General features: G+C 34.1%; 1 protein-coding gene across 2 annotated transcripts in view; it reads right to left on the bottom strand.

The window, feature by feature from the left end:
* GRID2 (glutamate ionotropic receptor delta type subunit 2) overlaps positions 1–20,518 on the bottom strand; it is a 1,374,233-nt gene that overhangs the window by 236,695 nt on the left and 1,117,020 nt on the right. For both annotated transcript variants that reach the window (XM_007450019.1, XM_007450020.1), the window contains one exon: positions 4,317–4,455. In XM_007450019.1, coding sequence (XP_007450081.1) covers positions 4,317–4,455 — 139 coding nt within the window. The remainder of the gene's footprint in view (positions 1–4,316; positions 4,456–20,518) is intronic.

Raw genomic sequence — 20,518 nt, 5'->3', positions numbered from 1 at the left:
CTCCTTCCCTGTGTTCATACAGCATTTTATAAATAATTTATCAGAGCCCTATGTCATTGAATTCTACACTGTTATCTCCCCAAATAAATTGTGACTCAGGGATAATACCTAAATACCTTTATAGACTAAATGTCTAGCACAGTGTTTAAATGTCTACAGTTGACCCTTGAACAACGTGGGTTTGAACTGTGAGGGTCCACTTATTCATGGACTTCTTTCCATTAAAATCATATATGTACCATAAATAGTTTCCCTTATGATTTTTTAATAATATTTTCTTTTGTCTAGCTTATTTTATTGTAAAAATAAGTATATAATACATATAACACACAAAATACATGTTAGTTAACAGTTTATGTTGCTGGTAAGGTTTCAAGTCAGCCATAGGCTATTATTAGTTAAGTTTTGGGAGATTCAGAAGTTATACATGGATTAGCAAAAATAAACAAATGGGACTACATCAAACTAAAACGCTTTTGCACAGTGAAGGAAACTATCAACAAAATGAAAAGGCCACCTACTGAATGGGGGAAGATATTTGCAAATGATATACCCAATCAGGGGTTAATATCCAAAATATACAAAGAACTCATACAACTTGACATTAAAAAAACAACCAACCAGATTAAAAATGGTCAGAGGATCTGAATAGACATTTTTTCCAAATGTCTGTATAAATTGCAGACATTTAACATACAGATGGCCGGCCAACAGGCACATGAAAAGATGCTCACCACCACTAATCACCAGGAAATGCAAATCAAAACCACAATGAGCTACCACCTTGCACCTGTCAGAATGTCTGTTATCAAAAAGGCAACAAGTAATAAGCATTGGTGAGAAGGTAGAGAAAAGGAAACCCTGTGCACTGGTGCAGCCACTATGGAAAACCATATGGAGGTTCCTCAAGCAATTTAAACCAGAACTAGAGTACGATCCACCAATTCCACTCCTGGGTATTTATCCAAATAAAGTGCAAATACTAATTTGAAAAGATCATGTTCTTTTGAATTGAAAAGATTACGCATCCCTATGTTCACTGAAGCATTATTTACAGTAGCCAAGAAACAGACTCAGAGGAAAAGAGATCAGATTTGTGGTTACCAGCTAGCCACCTCTGCCTCTCCTGGTGTGCAGAAGTGACTTTGAATTTTGGGAATAAAGATGTGGATGGTAGATGTTTGTTAATGGAACAGCAATTGGGCTGGGAAAAGGTACCCTGATGAGCACTGCTTCATTTAACGAAGAGCAAATCTCATGAATGTGAATGATTAAGAAGAATGACAGGGCATGGTTTTGCGAAAAAATTTTTGCTTTTCTAAGAAAAATTAGACATAATTTTCCAAGAAAGTTTGACATTAGTTATAAATGGAACTTTGAATGTTTCCAAGAAACATTACAATTATGTTTACCAACACAGCTGAAGCATGAAATTAGAAGCTATCTTTAAGTTTGGGGAGAGAATCAGGTCTCTTTTAACTTACTTGGCTCTGATTTTCCCCTTTCATAATTAACCTAGTGAAAAGATTAGAAGGAAGGGGAGATTCATTATACCCAATGTTGACTTTTAATAATGTGAGTTGGCATTAGAAAGAAATAATTTGTTAAAAAAATGAATGTTCAGTTATTTTGGATTGTGGGAAACTACACCTGAGGGAAACATCATGTGTAATTAGGATCTTTTTCCATATTAGACTTTACTTTAGAAAATCCTATGGGTGTAAAAAATTTGATAGAGGCTTTTGCTCCCACTGCTATTGCATGAAAGTCTAGATACTAACGAATGCTGTCAAAGTTGTAATGACTAAATAGCTCAGATATACACACACCATGAGGCCTGCAACCTCAGTGAAAGGGAGGCTCGAGCAAACAAATTTTAGAACCAGCAAGAAACGAACTGTAAGATAAAGAAAAACTTCAGTAGGTAAAGTCATGAGTTGGTATTGGATTGACAATTGTCCAGCTCTGACACTATTCACTGGGTGCTAGTGAGCAGTTAACTTCCAAATTTCTGTTTCTTGATCTACAAAGTAGGAATCATAGTACTAGTTGTATTATTATAGTAGTAGTAGTAGTGGTAATTTTGAGTACTGAAGGGGATATATATATATATACTTAATAAATTCATAATAAATTCTCAGTGAATAATATCCATAATTTTTATTATTTATGATTATTGTCATATGCTACATAAAATCAGTTATTTAAAATGTTCTTCATTTATTTTAAAATGTTTCAAAGTCAGATCTGAGCTACATCGTGAAAACCTATGTACTTTAAGTACTCTTAAAATATAACATGTAAAACAAAGTTGACAAGAAGTATATTAGTGAGATTAAAATGCTCCATTTTAATTTTTTAAAACTATTTTTCTTAACGTGATTTCCATTGACTGGTCTGGCAAGCAGTCTTACCCTGAGTGGCAGGTATCAATTATAGACGTAATTAGCTCATGCTGGGATATATGCCTAGAGAATTGACCCAACACAAAAATCTCCTAACTTTTGATACTTTATTTCCTCAGACAAATTGAAAATTTGAATAATGTCATCCTTCACATCACTATACTTAGCAATGAATGAGGCTATGACACAATCCTTTATAAAGTTCCCTAAAAAGCAACTGGCCATACAAATGTACAAGGGTGTGGAACGGACACTAGTGTGGCATAGTTAGAACACAGATTCAGGAATGAGACAGATTTAAGGTCTGGTCTTTAATCAATCACTTATTAGCTGCATGATTTGAGGCAAGTTACTTATCTTTTCACCTTCAGTTGTAAAATGGGTTATTAATAAGTAGTATGCATTCCAGAAGATGGTTTTAAGTATTAAATAAGCCAATGCATGTCAAACATCTAGTACAAAGTTTGGCATCTTGTGAGTGCTCAATAAATGTTAATTATTATTTGCACAATTTTACTAATTCATAGATTTCTTGGGCTGGGATACTGTAATCATTTTCATTATTGCTTAAAATAGGACTCTGATGGGGTCATCAGTTTAAATTTTCCATGAGCTTCACTCTGGATCACTTATAACTTATGCCACACGTAGAACTGGCTACAAGGGTAGTAAGTTAAAAGGATATGAAGGTTCTGCACCAAAGAAATAACTGGGAAAACAACTTGAAGACTATGATTTGATGAGAGAAGTTGGGAACATCATTTTCATAAATGAATGAAATAACTGACTATTAGTAGCTGAATTTTGGGGTTTCAATTTATATACACAAGCAGTTGAAGAAAATACCCTATTTCTTTTTAGATCATTAATTCTTGACTTTATTTTAGTATTGTGCCATAATAATTTTGCAACTACTGATGGAATTCATTTACATACTATTTTAAAGGCAAGAAGAATTCATGTTTTCTCTTAAGGATGAAGTAAATCCCTAATTAATTCCCTGACAAAGTTAATTATTCTAATCTTGAACTGTCAACTTTGTTGATAAATAAATGTTTTTTAACTTTACGGAAGTTCAAACCACCTTGATTTTGGATTAATAAAATTTTCAGAGAAATTTTTCGTAAAACGATATACAGAACACTATGTTCTAATAAGGCAGAAGCTGTACTGTGGCACTGACCTGACCTTATGGTATGAAACCACATAAAGAAAAACTGGCCATGGTAAATCAAAGGCCTTGGGAGTCTCAGGGCTCATGGGAAAGTCATTTGTGAAATGAAGCACTGACTTAGGTAGCTTTCAGGATTCAAAAGTACACTATAGTTAATGGCAATTTACCACCACTGCAGCTGGAAAAACAGCAGCAATAATACTCACATTAGCTATAATGCAATGAAGAGACAGAATGTGGTTTTACTTCTTGATAGCTATTCTCATTCTCTCTCTCTCTCTCTCTCTCTCTCTCTCTCCCTCTCCCTACCTATCATCTATCTATCAATCATCCAGTGTCTACCTATTTACTCAGACAGTGCATAATGGGACAGACTCAAGGCAAAGACTGAGCATCTCAAACTTGAAATATATATATTTTAGTCATGTATCCTTTTCCTTCTTTTTAATAATATTGCCCACAGTCATATTTTACAGAGGTTAAAATTCTGAATATGTGTTATCCTTCCAGGAAAATGTGGGAAGCAATGTCCAAATTATACCCAGAATCTTATGGTATAAAGAATGCTCTACCAAAACTGTACTTTCAGGAGTTGGACTATGTTGTGATGTCTGCACATCACAAAATTAAGCCTTTACTCAAAAGGAAGTTGTAAATTTATTAACAGACATCACATAGCTTTGGCCACGCCTGTCATTTCTCATGCTTTGTATCAAGTGGAATCTTTGTCTACTTACTGGATGGAGCTTTCAATGCGGGTGATAGTGAGGAAAGCAGCAAGGTTTGCTGTGTAAGATGAGATGACAATCAAAGCAAATAGCCACCAAGCCCCCATCATCATTCGGGTGGCCAGAGTTGTATATGGGACTTCTCCACCTGTGGAAAGAAGCAAAGAGAATAAAAGAACATCAAGTATTTATTTAGAATCTGAAGTCATACACATTTAAGAGCAAGTTAAATTTTACGTAACGAGAAATCTTTCACATAACATCAGCATGGATCTCTGTATTTTGCTCACATTCATCACTTCATATTTGAATCTGGTTTATGAGACTATGTGAGACTCAGTCAAACAGAAGCATGATAAATATTTAGTATAACATGTTTAAATGATATTTCTTCCACCTTGTTCTTCAACCCTAGAATTACCCTCTTATTACAACCTCAGATATACACTTTATATCCAAGGGCTTGACTATTTACTAGTTAGGAGATATTAATACTATTATGTTTATATTTAACATAACTTTTCAGATTTCTAGTTTAATAAATAGTATTAAAAGGCTACTTTTTGTTAAATTCCCTAGAATCATAGGTTATTAATAATCTTGGGAGAACACACATTACTATTGGTTTCAACATCATCACATGTGTTTTGAGCTACTCCTAAATGACTCACCACTCTTTTGTAATCTTGTTGTAGAATCTTCTTCATCTTCTAAATGTTGGTGTGTCCTCGGGCTCAGTCTTTAAACTGTTTCTGTTGTCTGCATTCCAACTGCAGCTAATCTCAAGTCCCCTGATGTTGAATATTATCTACAGTATACTTTGATGACTCTCAGATTTATATTTCAAGCTTTACTCTCTCTAGAGAGCTACAGATAAATGCCTACATAATTTCCACTTGGAACTTAATGGGCATCTGAAATTTATCACATCTGAATCAGAACGCTTTATTTTCACCCTTGAATGAACACCCCAGTCTACACTATTTCAGGGAATAGCACCACTCTTCACTCTCTTTCTCAGACCAAATACTTAGAAACTTTCCAACATCCCATCTGGTAGCAAGTCCTGTCACCTTTATCTTCAAACCACATACCAAACCCTACCTCATCTCCTCACTTCCAGTGCTGTCACATCTTCTTTTGACTGTACTGCTAAACCACTTAAATGGTTTACTTGTTTACATTCTATGCACTACCACTCTTAAGTCTATCTCGATGGTGCTCTTTGAAAATGAAAATGAAATCGTGATATTCCTCTGATCCAAACTTCCAATGGACTCCTGTCACTCTCCGAGAAAAAAAAAGCAACCCCAAATCTCTACCAAGGCCTATCAGGTCCTACATGAACTGATCTCACATCAATTTCCTGACTTATATTTTTCCACCCTCTCAACGGCTTTCTTGCAATTTCTTGCATGGAGTTATGCTGGTTTCTGTCCTAGGGTCTTTGTACTTGCAATTTTTATGCCTGGAATTCTCTGCTCTTTAATTTAAAAATCACCTTCCTTTTAATTTATTTGTTTCTCCTCAGATGATACTTCCTCACAAATACGTATTTCCATTCCATCTAAAATAATTTCTCACGACCTCATTCTTTCAGTCACTGTATTTTTAAAAAATCATTATTTATCATATATTTTATATATTTTTGTTTTTTTCCTCTTCCTTATTGTCTAGTTTCTAACATAGAAACAGTTCCCGCCCCCTTTTAGGTGGGTAAATATTTGTTAAATGAATATATGTTTTGTATGGCGTTAATCCTTTTAAAATAGATTAGGTTTATGCTAAGAGTAAAAATAAATTAAAGAGATATAATACTACATTTGCCTAGGAACATCAATATGTGAATGGCTTAACAGGATTCAATTAATTAACATATCAGGCAGACTTTTATGCCAACCATTAATTCTCACTATGCAATATTTCTACACTTTCAGTGTAGTACAAACACACCCTTTGGGTATGACCTGAGCTATTTTCCTGATGTAATAAACTCAGAATAGGCTAACCTCTGATATCTGGAACACATTTTTTCAAAAGCAGTTATAATGCATTTTGGATATTTTCTTCTTCAAAGCAAAGGAAATATTCACTCAGCTTTTAAAAGATGAAAGCACAATAAAATATTCATTTTTAAACCAAATGGGGACTTCCTAGACAAAATGATTAATTGAAAAAAATAAAATAAAATATGAACAAGATGATAGCTAAAGACTGAAAGATGTTAATAAATATAACAAAAGTAGAACAGTAAATTCATGACTGAAAAGGCTAATTGAAGGTTTGTGTCCATGAAGTCTTTACCCTTGGTTAGAGTTGTTATCACCCATAAGAAAGAACAGTTGTTGAGCTTTCTTAATCTGTGGCATAAAGCCTGAAACTTGGGAAATTCAAATATTCTTGTGGAGTCCAAATAAAATGACATTTTATTTGATATCTGCACTTAGAAATCAAATATTAAAAGTAAAGGGAATCTTGACTTCTAATTCTGGTAATTCAAGACAATCCTCCCACTGATGGCAACTAGAAAAAATGAACATATAATGCATTTGAGAGCTAAAGGAGCAGCAAGACACTAGAAGATCAAGATCCTGAAGAAGATTACTCAGAAATGTGACTGGTATTTAGGGCTGCTTTTTCCTGAGGGATAAATGCCAACTTAACAACAGGAAGATAAGAAACTGAGATGTTGAGCAATGTTTTGAAAGCCTTCAAAGTCAGGTGGCTATAAAAATTAAGGCCCAGGGCTTGCCAAATGGGGGTGGGACTAAGAAAACCAGAAAATCCTCATATGCTTGGAAATCAACAATTACAATTCTATTAGGGCCATGAGTCAAAGAAAAATCACAAGAGAAATAAAAGGTATTTTTAAGTTGATGAAAATAAAAGTACTCCATATCAAAATTTCACAAGTTTTGATAGCTGATAGGATGTAGCTAAATTTGTGTTTAAAGGGAAATTCATAACTCATATAAGAAGTTTAAAAATCAATGAGCTATTCATCAATTTCAAGAAGTTAAAAAAAACCTGGCAAGTTAAACCCAAAAAACATAGAAGGAGGGACATAATAAATATAAAAGCAAAAATTAGTAAATTAGATAAAAAATAAAATAGGGAATGTTGACCCAACAGAAGTTTGGTCCTTTGAAAATACCTGTAAAAAGCTCTTGAGACTGATCAAGAAAATAAGTAAAGGCACAAAAAAATACAATAATAGGATTTAAAAGGGCATATTGTTACAGATGTTTCAGATATTAGAAGGATAAAAGAGGAGGACCTTATGTACAGTTCTATGCCAATTAATTTGAAAACTGAGATGACATGGACAAATTCTTAGAAAAATTGCCACCAAAAGAAATAGAAAATTTTAATGATCTTATAAGTATTAAAGACTTTGAATCCACAATTAAAACTTACCCAGCGAAAAAATTCAAGACCAGTGGGCTTTCTGGAAAAAAATTTACCAAATGTTTTATCAATAATTAAGTATAATTTTACACAAACTCTTTCTGAGATTAGAAAAAAGCAAGACATCATTCCATACATTTTATAAAGAAGGCACAACTTTGATAACAAAATCTGAAAATGTCATTCCAGGAAAGGAAAATTAATGGCCAGTCTTTCATATGATTGCAGATTAAAAAAAAAGACTTACATAAATTAGCAAACTGAAAATTGCAAAAAAAAAATTAGCATGCTGGGTTTATTATATGAAAGCAAGGGTTGGTTAGGCATTTAAAAATAAATCATTAAAATTCACTAACTTAGCACTATAAAGGAGAAAAGTCCTATAATCATCTTGGTTGAAACAGAAAAGGCAGAGATAAAATTCAACATCCAGTCATAAAAAAATTGAAAACATAGACATTCTCCAGCAAACTAGAAATAAAAAAAACACACGTAGTCTCACAAGAGTATTTTCAGGAAGCCTCCAGCAAATGTCATACTTACTAACAAAATAAGCATTTTTAAAGACTATCTTAAAGGCTACAAGTTGTTACCACTTCTATTCAACATTTAATTGTAGGTACTAAACAGTGTAGTACAATAGCAAAAAAAATAAATACGAAGAAAGAAAAAATACTAAAAAATTGGAAAGAATGAAAAAAGTTATGGGTTAGAGATGATATGAATATGTATGTAGAAAATCTAAGAGAATATGGAATAAATTACTAAAATTAATGTTAGTTTACTATGGTACAGAGTCAATCTTCAAAAATAATCAGATATGCTTATAGCAATAACAAACATTTAAGACATGAAATTAAAAAATATACACCATTTGCAATAGCACTAAAAATATCAAATATCTAGAAATAAAGATGTGCAAGAACTGTACATGAACATCTATAAAACTTTTTTGAGTGCAGTAAAAGAAGGTTAAATAAATAAATAGATATATCATGTTTATTGATCAAAGACTCAATATTATAAAGACATAAATTTTTCTCAAACTGATCTATAGATTCCATGAATTCCCAATCAAAATCTCAAGTTCTCTGCGTGTGTGTGTGTGTGTATGTATGTATGTATGTGTGTGTGAGAGAGACAGAGACAGAGAGGGAATGTATGTGTGTGCTTGTGAAAAGCTAAATGTAAAATTTGTAGAAAATTGCAAAAGAACAATAATAGCTAAGATGGTGTTCAAGAAGAAGACGACTGGTTCTAGCTGACTGTAGCTTTATATAGTAATTAAGATAGTATGATATTTGTCCAAGGATAGACAAAATCAATGAAAATTATTCATGTGTACATAGACAATTTATGCCCAGCTGGCACTGCAGTACTATATACACAGGGAGGTCTTTTCAGTAAGTACTACTAGGTCAATCTGGATATATATATGAAAAATAATGAAACTTGTCTCCTAACTTATAATATATACAAAAGTCAATACCAAGTGCCTTACATATGTAAATATAAAATATAAACAATAAAGCTTCTAGAAAAGAATATAAGAGAATATATCCAACATATCCACAAGATTGGGTACTGAAAGACTTTTTCTGAACAGAGCACAGAATGCATTAGCAAAAAGCAAAAAAACTGAGCTGAGCCACGGCCAGCTCCTCCCCCCAGGGCTCTGTAGCCATGTCATGGACCAGCCCTGCCTACCAGTGTACTATAGCAGTAGCTGTGGCCCCACCACAACATGAAGGTGCATGCAGCCCAAATAGGGACACCCCTTGAGCACCGAGCTCCAGTGGCCAGGCAGGATTGTGCCTTTGAGTCCCATAGGACATCTCCTACATAAGGCCATTCCTTCAAGACTGGGAGAGGTACCTGATTTAACTAATAAATAGAAACACAGAGAATTAATCAAAATGAGGAGACAGAATAAGAACTAAATGAAATGGAGATAAAGCAATATACCTGATAAAGAGTTCAAAGTAATGGTAATAAAGATGCTCACTGAACCTGGGAGAAGTACAGATGAACACAGTGAGAACTTCAACAAAGAGAAAATGTAAGAAAGTACCAAACAAAAATTGTAACTGAAATGAAAAATATACTAGTGGCGTTTATAGCAGACTGGATGAGGTAGAAGAATGAATCAGTGAGCTGCAAGACAAAGCAATGGAAATCCCCCAGAAAGAGCAGCAAAATGAAAAAAGAAACAACACAACAATTTTAAAAAAGTGAAGATAACTTAAGGGACCTTTGGGACAACATTGAGCACAATAACTTCCGCATTGTAGAGATTTTAGAAGGAGAAGAGAAAGAGAAAGTTCCAGGAAAATTATCTGAAGAAATAATGCCTGAATTTCCCTCATCTGGGGAAGGAAACAGGCATCCACGTCCAGGAATACCAGAGATGAACCCAAAAAGACACACACCAAGACACATTATAATTAAAATGGTAAAAGTTAAAGAGAGAATTCTAAAAGCATCAAAGAATTATTACATACATTGGAAACCCCATAAGGCTATCAACAGATTTATTTTCAGCAGAAACTTCAGGCCAGAAAGGAATGGCATGACATATTAAAAGTGCTGAAAGGAAAAAAAAATACAACCAAGAATTCTCTACCCAGCAAATTATCATTTAGAATAGAAGGAAAGATTAAAGAGTTTCCCAAGTAAGCAAAAGCTCAATGAGTTAATTACCACTAAACTGGTCCTATAAGAAATGTTAAAGGGGCTTCTTCAAGGTAAAAAGAAATGGCATTAATTAATAATTTTAAAAAAACATACAAAAGTAAAGATCTCACTGGAAAATATAAATATATATAATAAAGGTAGTGGATCAATCACTTGTAAAGCAAGCATGAAGGTCAAAAAACAAAAGTAGTGAAATTAACTACAATTACAATAATTAGGTAAGGGATATATAAAATAAAAAGATGTAAAGTGTCATCAAATTATAAAACGTGGTGGAAGGGGAGTAAAATGACAAAGCTTTGGAATGTATTCAAATTTAATAGTTATCAACTTAAAAAGGACTGCTGTTTACATAGGATGTTATATGTGAACCTCACAGTAGCCACAAGGAAAAAACTTATAGTAAATATACAAAAGAAAATGAGAAAGGAATCTAACACAACACTAAAGGAAACCATGAAAACCCAAGGGAAGACAGAAAAAGAAGAAACAGAGAGGAACTACGAAAACAGCCAGAAAACAATTAACAGAATGGCAATAAGAACATACATATCAATAGTTACTGTAAATGTAAAGGGACTAAATTCGCCAAAGACGTAGAAAAACTTGAAATAGAACTACCATACGACGCAGTAATCCCACTAGTGGGCATTTGCCCTGAGAAAACCATAATTCAAAAAGAGTCATGTACTGCAATATTCACTGTAGCACTATTTACAATAGCCAGGACATGGAAGTAACCTAAGTGTCCGTCGACAGATGAATGGATAAAGAAGATGTGACACATATATACAATGGAGTATTACTCAGCCATAAAAAGAAACGAAATTGAGTTATTTGTAGTGAGGTGGATGGACCTACAGTCAGTCATACAGAGTCAAGTCAGAAAGAGAAAAACAAATACCATATGCTAACACATATACTTGGAATCTAAAAAAAAATGGTTCTGAATAACCTAGGGGCAGGACATGAATAAAGACACAGACATAGAGAATGGACCTGAGGACACGGGGAGGGGAAGGGTAAGCTGGGCCGAAGTGAGAGAGTGGCATGGACATATATACACTACCAAATGTAAAATAGATAGCTAGTGGGAAGCAGCCGCATAGCACAGGGAGATCAGCTCGGTGCTTTGTGACCACCTAGAGGGGTGGGATAGGGAGGGTGGAGGGAGATGCAAGAGGGAGGGGATAAGAGGATATATGTATACATATAGCTGATATACTTTTTTATACAGCAGAAACTAACACAACACTGTAAAGCAATTATACTCCAATAAAGATGTTAAATTAAAAAAAAAAATGGGCAGAGGATCTGAATAGATATTTTTTCCAAAGAAGACATACAGATAGCACAGAGGCACATGAAAGTATATCCAACATCACTAATTATTAGTGAAATGCAAATCAAAAATCAAACCTACTATGATATATTGTCTCCACCTGTTAAGATGGGTGTTATTAAAAAACAAAGAGAGAAAATATGCTTTGGTGAGGATGTGGAAAAAAGGGAACCCTTGTATGCTTTTGGTTCAAATGTAAATTTGTGCAGCCACTATGCAAAACCTATGGAGGTTCCTCAAAAAATTAAAATTGAACTGCCATGTGAACCTGCAATTCCTCCTCTGAGTATATATCTGAAGGAAATGAAATATGCATCTCAAAGAGAGAACTGCACTCCCATGTTCACTGCAGCATTATTCACAACTGCCAAGATATGGAAACAACTTAAATGTTAATCAGTAGATGCATGGATAAATAAAATGTGGTATGTATTTAAAGACAAGCCACAGTAGAACACACACACACACACACAAATATTATTCATCCACAAAAACGAGAATCCTGCCATATGTGACAACATGGATGCACCGTGAGAAAATTACGTTGAGTGAAATAAGCCAGCCACAGAGAAACAAATGCTGCATGATTTCACTTACATGTGCAATCTAAAATAATCAAATTCGTAGAAGCAGAGAATAGAATGGTGGTGGTCAGGGGCTGGGGTGGGAGGTATGGGGGAAATGAGATGTTGGTCCAAGGGTGCAAAGTTCCATTTATGCACTATGAATAAGTTCTAGAGACCTAATGTACAGCATGGTGGCAACAGTTAGCAAAACTGTATCATATATTTGACACTTGCTAAGAGGATAGATCTTGAATTAAATCTTCTCAACACACACACTGTAATTATGAAGAGGTTATAGACAAATTATTTAGCTTGATTATGGTGATCTTTTAACAGTGTATACAAATATTAAAACATCAAGTTGTATATCTTAGTACAATTTTTATCAGTCAAATATACCTCAATAAATATATTTCAAAATGAGGATAAAAAAAGAAAAGATTGATAAATTTGCCTATGGTAATACTTTGTAGTTCAAAACCCACCAATAAGAAAGTAAAGACAAGCCACAGTAGAACATATTTGCAATACTCATATCTAACAAAAATTTCATCAATGTATATTAACTTCTATAAATCAATAACAATAAAACAGATAATAACTAGAAAAATGGGCAAGAAGTTTCACAAAGGAAGATACCAAATGCCCATTAAATATGTGAAAAGGTGGCAACCTCATTAGTTATGAGGGGTACACAAACTAAAAGAAAAATGAAATACCACTACATAGCCAACAGAATAATTGAAATAAGGAAATATACAAATATCAAGTGTTGGCAAGGATGTAGAGTGACTAGAATCCTAGTAACCTGTTGATGAGATTATAAATTGGTTCAATCACTTTGAGAAACAATTTGGCAGCATCTCTGAAAACTACCATACACATACCTTAAGACTCAGCAATTCCACTCAGGTACATACCTCAAAGAGGAAAATGTGTACACTGAGACATGAACAGGAATCTCCATAGCAACATTATTCATAATAGCCTCAAACTGGAAATAGCCTGAACACTCTTTGAGGATAGAGTGTATTAAAGTATGGTGTATATATATATGCACACATATGTATTCATATAGTGGGATATTATATAGCAATGAAAATGAACAGATTTCAGTTATATGTAACACCATGAATGGATTTCACAAACTAAATTTCTGAGTAAAAGAATGCACACTGTATGATAATTGCTCTAAAACAGGCAACATGAATGGTAGTGTTGATAATCTCATGAGTGGTTACCTTTGGGGATATAGACTAATGGCTGAGGTGGGGAAATGGGGGCTGTGTCATGGTTAATGTTCTATCTTTTCCTGGGTGGCAATTACACTGGTGTTCCATTGCTGGTAATTCACTGAGCTGCACTTCTAAGTTTTGTGCACTTTTCTGTACTTAAATCGTATCTCACAATTAAAAACAAGACCTAAATAAAAGAAGTAAAAAGAGAGAAGGGTGAGTTTAATAAAGACCATTTTTCCCTTCCTTTGTTTTGTTTTTCTGTATCCACAATTTGAAAAAAAACCAGTATTTTCATAGATTCTGGATGCTAGAAGACAGGTAAAGGACAAAAAATTACCTGTTAAATTAAAAACACAGCTCCACATTGCTAAAAGCACAGCAGAAATTAGGCTGGCCATTCCTGACATTTCAGGGTGTGCAAAGGTCTGACTCTAGAGCTGGGCATTTTGATTCTTATAATCCCTGGTGAGTTTGAAGTCCCCCAATATCAGTCTGCAGAAGCATGTGGAATTTGTATTTTTTCAAAGTGACCCTTCTGCAGTAAGAGAAATATTCTTGACACAGATTTGCATTTTGATGTGACTGGTTTGCCACCTCAAAAAGTATATCAACTTTACTACTGTATATATTATCTTATTTATAAAGGTTGTTAAAGAGGTAAAATAATGTTTTTCCCTCAGGCAAGATTATAGAACTTGATAATTTCACCTGAGTCAGGCAAAAACTTGTTGCTCTAAGTCTTATTCTGTGTGAGTATATATGCATTTTTATGTTTGTCTGAAAATATAGAAAAGTAATTGTTTAAGATTCTCCAATTTCGTTGCTTGGTAAATCAGCTTCTCCTAGGTTTAATAACTCACAAAGTGTTTCTTATATAATCTGAGACCGTGTAATTTTTTTATGAAGTATGATTAAGAAAAAAATAGAAGACAATTCATTATTCCCTTTCCTTATAAACATTCCTGTTTCAGGAATTAGATCCTTATTGAAGCTAGGTTGCTGGCAAAATGGCTAAAGACACTTATAGCAAGGAGAAAATCTCCCATATTAGGGATGAACGTATATGTTCAAGTAAGCTGGTCAACTGGAGTGTCAGTAAATATTAGAACATTTTATATATACAAAATCACAATTCAGACAATATGAAGAAGGATAATGTTGGCAATTAGCCACTGCCAAGGCAATGTTCTGTTGATACATCTAAGGATGGGTGATAATGTACATATCTCCTAAGTGCATAAGGTATGTCAGTCATACTTATGTATTAATCTGTTCCTTGAAGTTCATTCATAAATAGTCAAATTGAGAGCCTGGCTGCTACTAGATTTGTAAATGCTTTAGTATTTTTTCTTTTGGTGGAGGGTATGGAGGTAATAAGGAGAATGTGAGATACGCATAAGGTTCGCAGTTGGCCACAGGTTAGTATGTCCGCTGTCTGAGTAGGGCAGGCTTTCAATGCGGCATGTCTGGCCCTGGTACAACAGATGGCTTTAGGTAGTAGGGGGGATAGCACAAAAACATACTGAGTTCTGGTAAGGAAGTTATTCCATTTACAATTATCTTTCAGTATTTTCTTACAATGGCAAGAACAAAACCTCAGTTTGCTGGTAATAAGTCTGTTTAAAATTTTGAATCTACTTTTTATAAAGGGAAGGCAAATCTCAAACTCCCTTTGGCAGGCAAGAGAAATTAATTAGAATTTAATAATATTATATTTCATTTATATTATTAGTATGGTTATTTTCTATTTAATTCAAATGGCACTGCTTTTATATTACTGAACATACCTTTATTAACAATAACTCTGAGCCCTCTATAACCTCAATTTCAAACATTCCACACTTTCATCTTTTGAGCTTCCTGCCCCCCCATCAAGTCTACAGTCCCACCAATATCTAAGGTCTATTGACCCTACCACCTTTTCACTATCCATCCCCATTCCTATTAGACGTACTTTCCTCTTACCTAGCTTAAATCCAGTGATTTGTTAGAAATCAACACTGCATTTATCAACTCCCTTGAAATCCTCTCAGCAGAGCCCAAGCTGAGTCAAGTTCGATTTTTTCTTTACGCTGTGGAATAACTTACACCTGTGCAACTCATTTTAAATTCATGTCCACAGATTTCAAATGAGTCTTTAACGTAGCCTCAGAGTCATATTACATCTTCCTAGAAATTCTCTCCTCCACTCTCTTACACAATTACTTATTTTACTGTTTCTCTGTCTTCTCATACCACAAATTCCACACTCCCATTCTCACTCTCAGAAGATGTTCATGAAATCTAATTTAGAAAATTAAAGCAATTTCAAGGAACTTCCAGAGAAAAGAAGGTACAAAACAGTTCATAGGGTGTACTTTAGGGTAAAAGAGGAGGGGAGAATGTGCTTATATTTTCAGAATAAAGCAATAGGAAAATAAACCAAAAGTATATACATATGGAGAGTGGGGGGTAGTAGAGTAAAAGGGACAAAGAATGAATTAAGATTTCTGTATAAAACAAAAATGAGAAAATACTATCTCACATTCTCACAAATATGGAACAACTGGAAAAAAAAAGATTTCTGTGGCTGACTTTGTTATTTAGCTTTAAATTTGGAACAGTTAAATGTTTCATATAATTAGAAAGAATATTAAATTTTTAAAAAAGCAAAATGAAAACAATGATAAAAATAAACTTAAGCGTATATCAAGTTAGTGACATAATGGCACAGATAAAAGTTATTTCAAATGACTCTAAAATACAGTGACTGCTTCCCCCTACTGAAGGCCACAGTCCTTTTGGATAGCCCTCTCATATAACTCTCTCTTCTGGTTCTAGTAACTATTCCCTTTCTTTGCCCCTTTAGGCCCAAGAGTGATAATAGCTCCTTCTGTAACTAACAGATACTGTACCAACTTTTGTTACTTTCTCAAAACTCCACCCACATCATTGTAAAGAGTCCTTTTAGTAACCTTTCCACAGTGTCCCAGAGAGAATGCACCATGTATGTCCTGTCTGGTAGAATGTAAGGTCCCATGGAACAGAAACACAAAAATGGGATTCTGGGATTGAATTGCCCACATGACTATGTAGTGCTTATTGGTGGGAAATGGAACACTGGCAAGCCACAGCTTGTGGTTACATTATAATCATTCAGTCACTACCAGTGTTGGCATGGGACGAAGGACATGTGGAATGCAAGGCCTTGGGAGACCAAGTGGCTGGGGCAATAACAGTGATTTTAAAGGTTGTGGTTTTAACTAACTGCTCTGAAGTCTTCAAATAAAACAAAAGTTAAAGGAGACACTGAGGGCAATGAATACCAAACTCAGAAACAGGGAAAATTTGAGAGGCTTGATAGCAGCTTTGAAGGAGTCTCTTAAATTGTATAGTTTCAGGGCAGATATGACTGAGGACAAGATTAACGCTTGACTGTAAGGAAACACAATTCAATCACCAATTAAATCTTCTGCCCTATATGGTCTCTCATGGTAAGGGAAGGGCACTGATGAGAAATTCGACCTTCCAAATTTCTCTGAAACTCCTTAGTATTGGAAGCGACCACCCCTTCTGAGGGAATCAGCCTTCCCCAGCATAAATGCTTCTCAGTGGACCTGGGGAATCAGAGTTCTCTCCTGGATTCACCCACATCACCCCTCGCTGCCTCCAGGCTACAATTCAGATCTCAACATAACTCAGAGAAATATAAAGCCTGCTTATAAAAGTTTCATACCACATAGGATACAATGTAAGTATTGATTAGGGCAAATATATTGTCATGAGTGGTAATGATCCGGAATTTGATATTTAATGTGTTGATTTGATACTTGGGGAGTGGTGGTAATCGTTTGTTAGATTGGCTAATTGAAGGATGGACCAATAATGAATGGATTTTGAAGGTAACCTATACACAACATCTCTGGTATACTGTAGAGATTCAGGGAGGGGGAAATGCTGGAATGAATCTTTTCTGAACAACCTGTTCACCTCCCTGACTATTATTTAGAGGAACGCTCCCTACACAAAGACATTAAGAAATGCACAGGAGGGGGTAGGACACAAGCATCTCTGAAGAGTTCCATGTGCTTGCTCTCTGTTGGCCTGAGATGACATTGGAATACTACAATGAAATTGGATTTCTTGATATTAAAATGGGTGCAGGTTGATAAAGGCTAAATGTAGATGTTCAGCTATCAGAGACAAGGTGAAATTACCATAGTATGCATGGTGTGTTGTGAATGGTAATTAATGTGTATTGACCTTCAGAGACCTATAGCGACAGCTCATCACAGGGTTCCTAAATATGGAATAGATAGGCAGCCTACTAAGGTGCTTCTTGATATGTATGGACAAAACAATTCTAGATTTGAGGGCAGAAAACCTAGTCTCAACTGATGAGTGGGAATTTGGAGCCACAGTTCCTAGAACTTATATAGTTTACAGATCCAAAAACCCAATACTGAAGAGGAGGCCAGGTTAGCATTTTTTATATTTTTTTTTGACATTTTTCTTAAGTAATTCTTAATCTAATTGTCATGCCACACTTACACTTTTGTATTCTATTTATTACATTTTCACTGGCTTATAATATTTTTCACCGTCAGATACACTATAGCTGACTTTGGTATCCTATTTTGGAAATGCAGACATTTTCATCATCATATATCACATTGCAATACACATCTTCTTTTTGATGGAATCCATGAAGAGAAGTTATTTGGTGAAAAATGAATTTTGTTATGTCATACAAGTGTTAACAATTTTCAGATACACTTTATAACATTATTTATTGAATAGGGATAGGTAATGTTACTCCTCTACTGCTAACATATGTCTTCCTGAAGTGTTGACATTTCAGTTGAATGACAAAATATTGTTCTGGCTATAAATCTGGCTAATAAATCTATTTTCAGGTAAACAAAAGTAGGCTAGAGGGCATTAGCTCATGTAATTGAAGTGTCAATTTCCTATGCATAGGAAGACTTCTCTAATTTATTATTTACATTTCCACGGTAATTATAATACATGTAAAGCTGCTTATAAATAGTAGTACCTTCTTTCCAACTCTTTAACATTATTTATACACTTCTGTTTTGAAGAGTTCTACATCAGCTTAATAATAAATTTTAACATATTTCATCTTTTCTTAATTAATAAATTGCTTTTACACATACAAATGCCATCTATACATACTTACCTGAAATAAGAATGTTCTTGTCATCAAATAAAAAAAAAAGAATGTGATTTCAACATTAGAAATTTCTACACAAGGAGATAATCTTTATAATTCTTGAAACTTCAGGTTTAACACAAGTAGTTAAGTTTATTTTACTGAACTCAGCACCACAGAATATTTCTGATGAATATATTAGAAAAGTGTTAAATTAAAAATGAATTACAATCAAATTAAATGGTTGCTGGTTATACAACATAAACCTTATATGCTGATTTTAACTTAAGTTCGAAATACGGATTGCTATGACTTACAGTAGAACTAAGTTGAAATACACTACACTTAAAAAGTAATATTGGCAGCTTTTTAATTTCACAATGTTTTCACTATTCCAGCCCATATAAAATTCTCACTGTTTCTAATGAGCTAGGGATAAAAGAACAGCCAACTGAATGTCAATTTTCCTATCCGATATTACAAAATTAAAACATTTGAGATGTTAGTATTTCAATTAAAAGGGGATTTCAGGTTCTCAGTTTGTAAGACAGACTACATTATGGTTTTATACAAGTTGTACCTCAAGTAATAGTCAAGGATCTTGAGGTCAGTGTTCCATTGAAATATAAGCTCCCTTAAGTACAACATTAAGAACATGGATCAGCAATATATATGGTGTTTACCGTGATTCTCCACCACAAACTGGTTTACTTTCATATCTCCAAGGATAATGGCAGTGATGGTATGTAGAAACACTTGTTGCCAATCCTTTCTCATTTAACCAAGGCTTTATTTATCCCTTCTGCACTAACTGTTTTGTATTCAATCATATTGGAAAAATGATCACAGGATGCATGAATTGCACTAAATCTTTCAGCGATTTTGAAATGACATTGAAATTAGAAGTTCTTTTTTCTACTTTTTATGAGATTTTTTTTATAAAGGAGCTTTGAAATGTTTGAAATAGACCAGTTTAGTTGGAAGGCGTGGTAGTATATACGGCTGTTTGCTGAGATTTCCACTAATTCATAGATCTACATTTTACGGTACTAACTAATGGCTTATGAAAGCAGCTTTAGCACAAACCACAGTGGATCTAGCAGGCACACATCTTCCTTGAATTTCCTGCCATTTTTATATGTGACCAAAAAATGCGTTTGCTTACTTCTTTTTCTGTTTCCTTTCTCAATATCTATCAAAAGGACCTTGTAAATTTTAATAATAGAAATAAGACTTTGCATCTTCAGAACAATGATGTCTCAACTAAATTTCAACAACTATGGAGAAATGTATCTCAAACCTTCATTGACTCCCAGAATATTTCCCAACACTTGTATGCTTTCTATAGTTATTTTACAAAAAGCACACATATTTTGTTTAGGAGGTGCTCTTAGAAATATCTTCAGCCTCTGTATTCATGCTCTTATTATATCTATTCCATTGTGCTATTTTAGAGGTCTTGTTAAAAAAAATAAGAGGAGAAAACAAACAGTCTCATCTTTTCTCTCCTGATTTGTCTTTAGATATGCTAGTATGTTTTGCTTGTAAGACTCAAGAGTATAAGTCCAAGATTTTGGTAAAAGATTTAAGTGTACAGTACACAGGATTTTTTAAATCTGATATCACAAAATTAAAATATTTGAGATTTTAGTAATTCAGTATAAAAAAAGGTAAAAAGATATCCAAACAAAACCCTCAAAATCTTCAGAAAACTTTTAGGTAGTTTCGTTCAGGGATGAACTAAAAATTTTAAAGTCAATTTGTATGTCACCCCTTTGTTTTTCTCATGTCTACCACATTTGGCTTCATGT

The sequence above is a fragment of the Lipotes vexillifer genome, unplaced genomic scaffold (genome assembly GCF_000442215.2).
Source record: "Lipotes vexillifer unplaced genomic scaffold, Lipotes_vexillifer_v1.1 scaffold178, whole genome shotgun sequence".
In the NCBI taxonomy this organism is placed as follows: domain Eukaryota; kingdom Metazoa; phylum Chordata; class Mammalia; order Artiodactyla; family Lipotidae; genus Lipotes; species Lipotes vexillifer.
The sequence above is the reverse complement of the archived record's forward strand: the minus strand, read 5'-3'. Positions and strand labels throughout refer to the sequence as shown.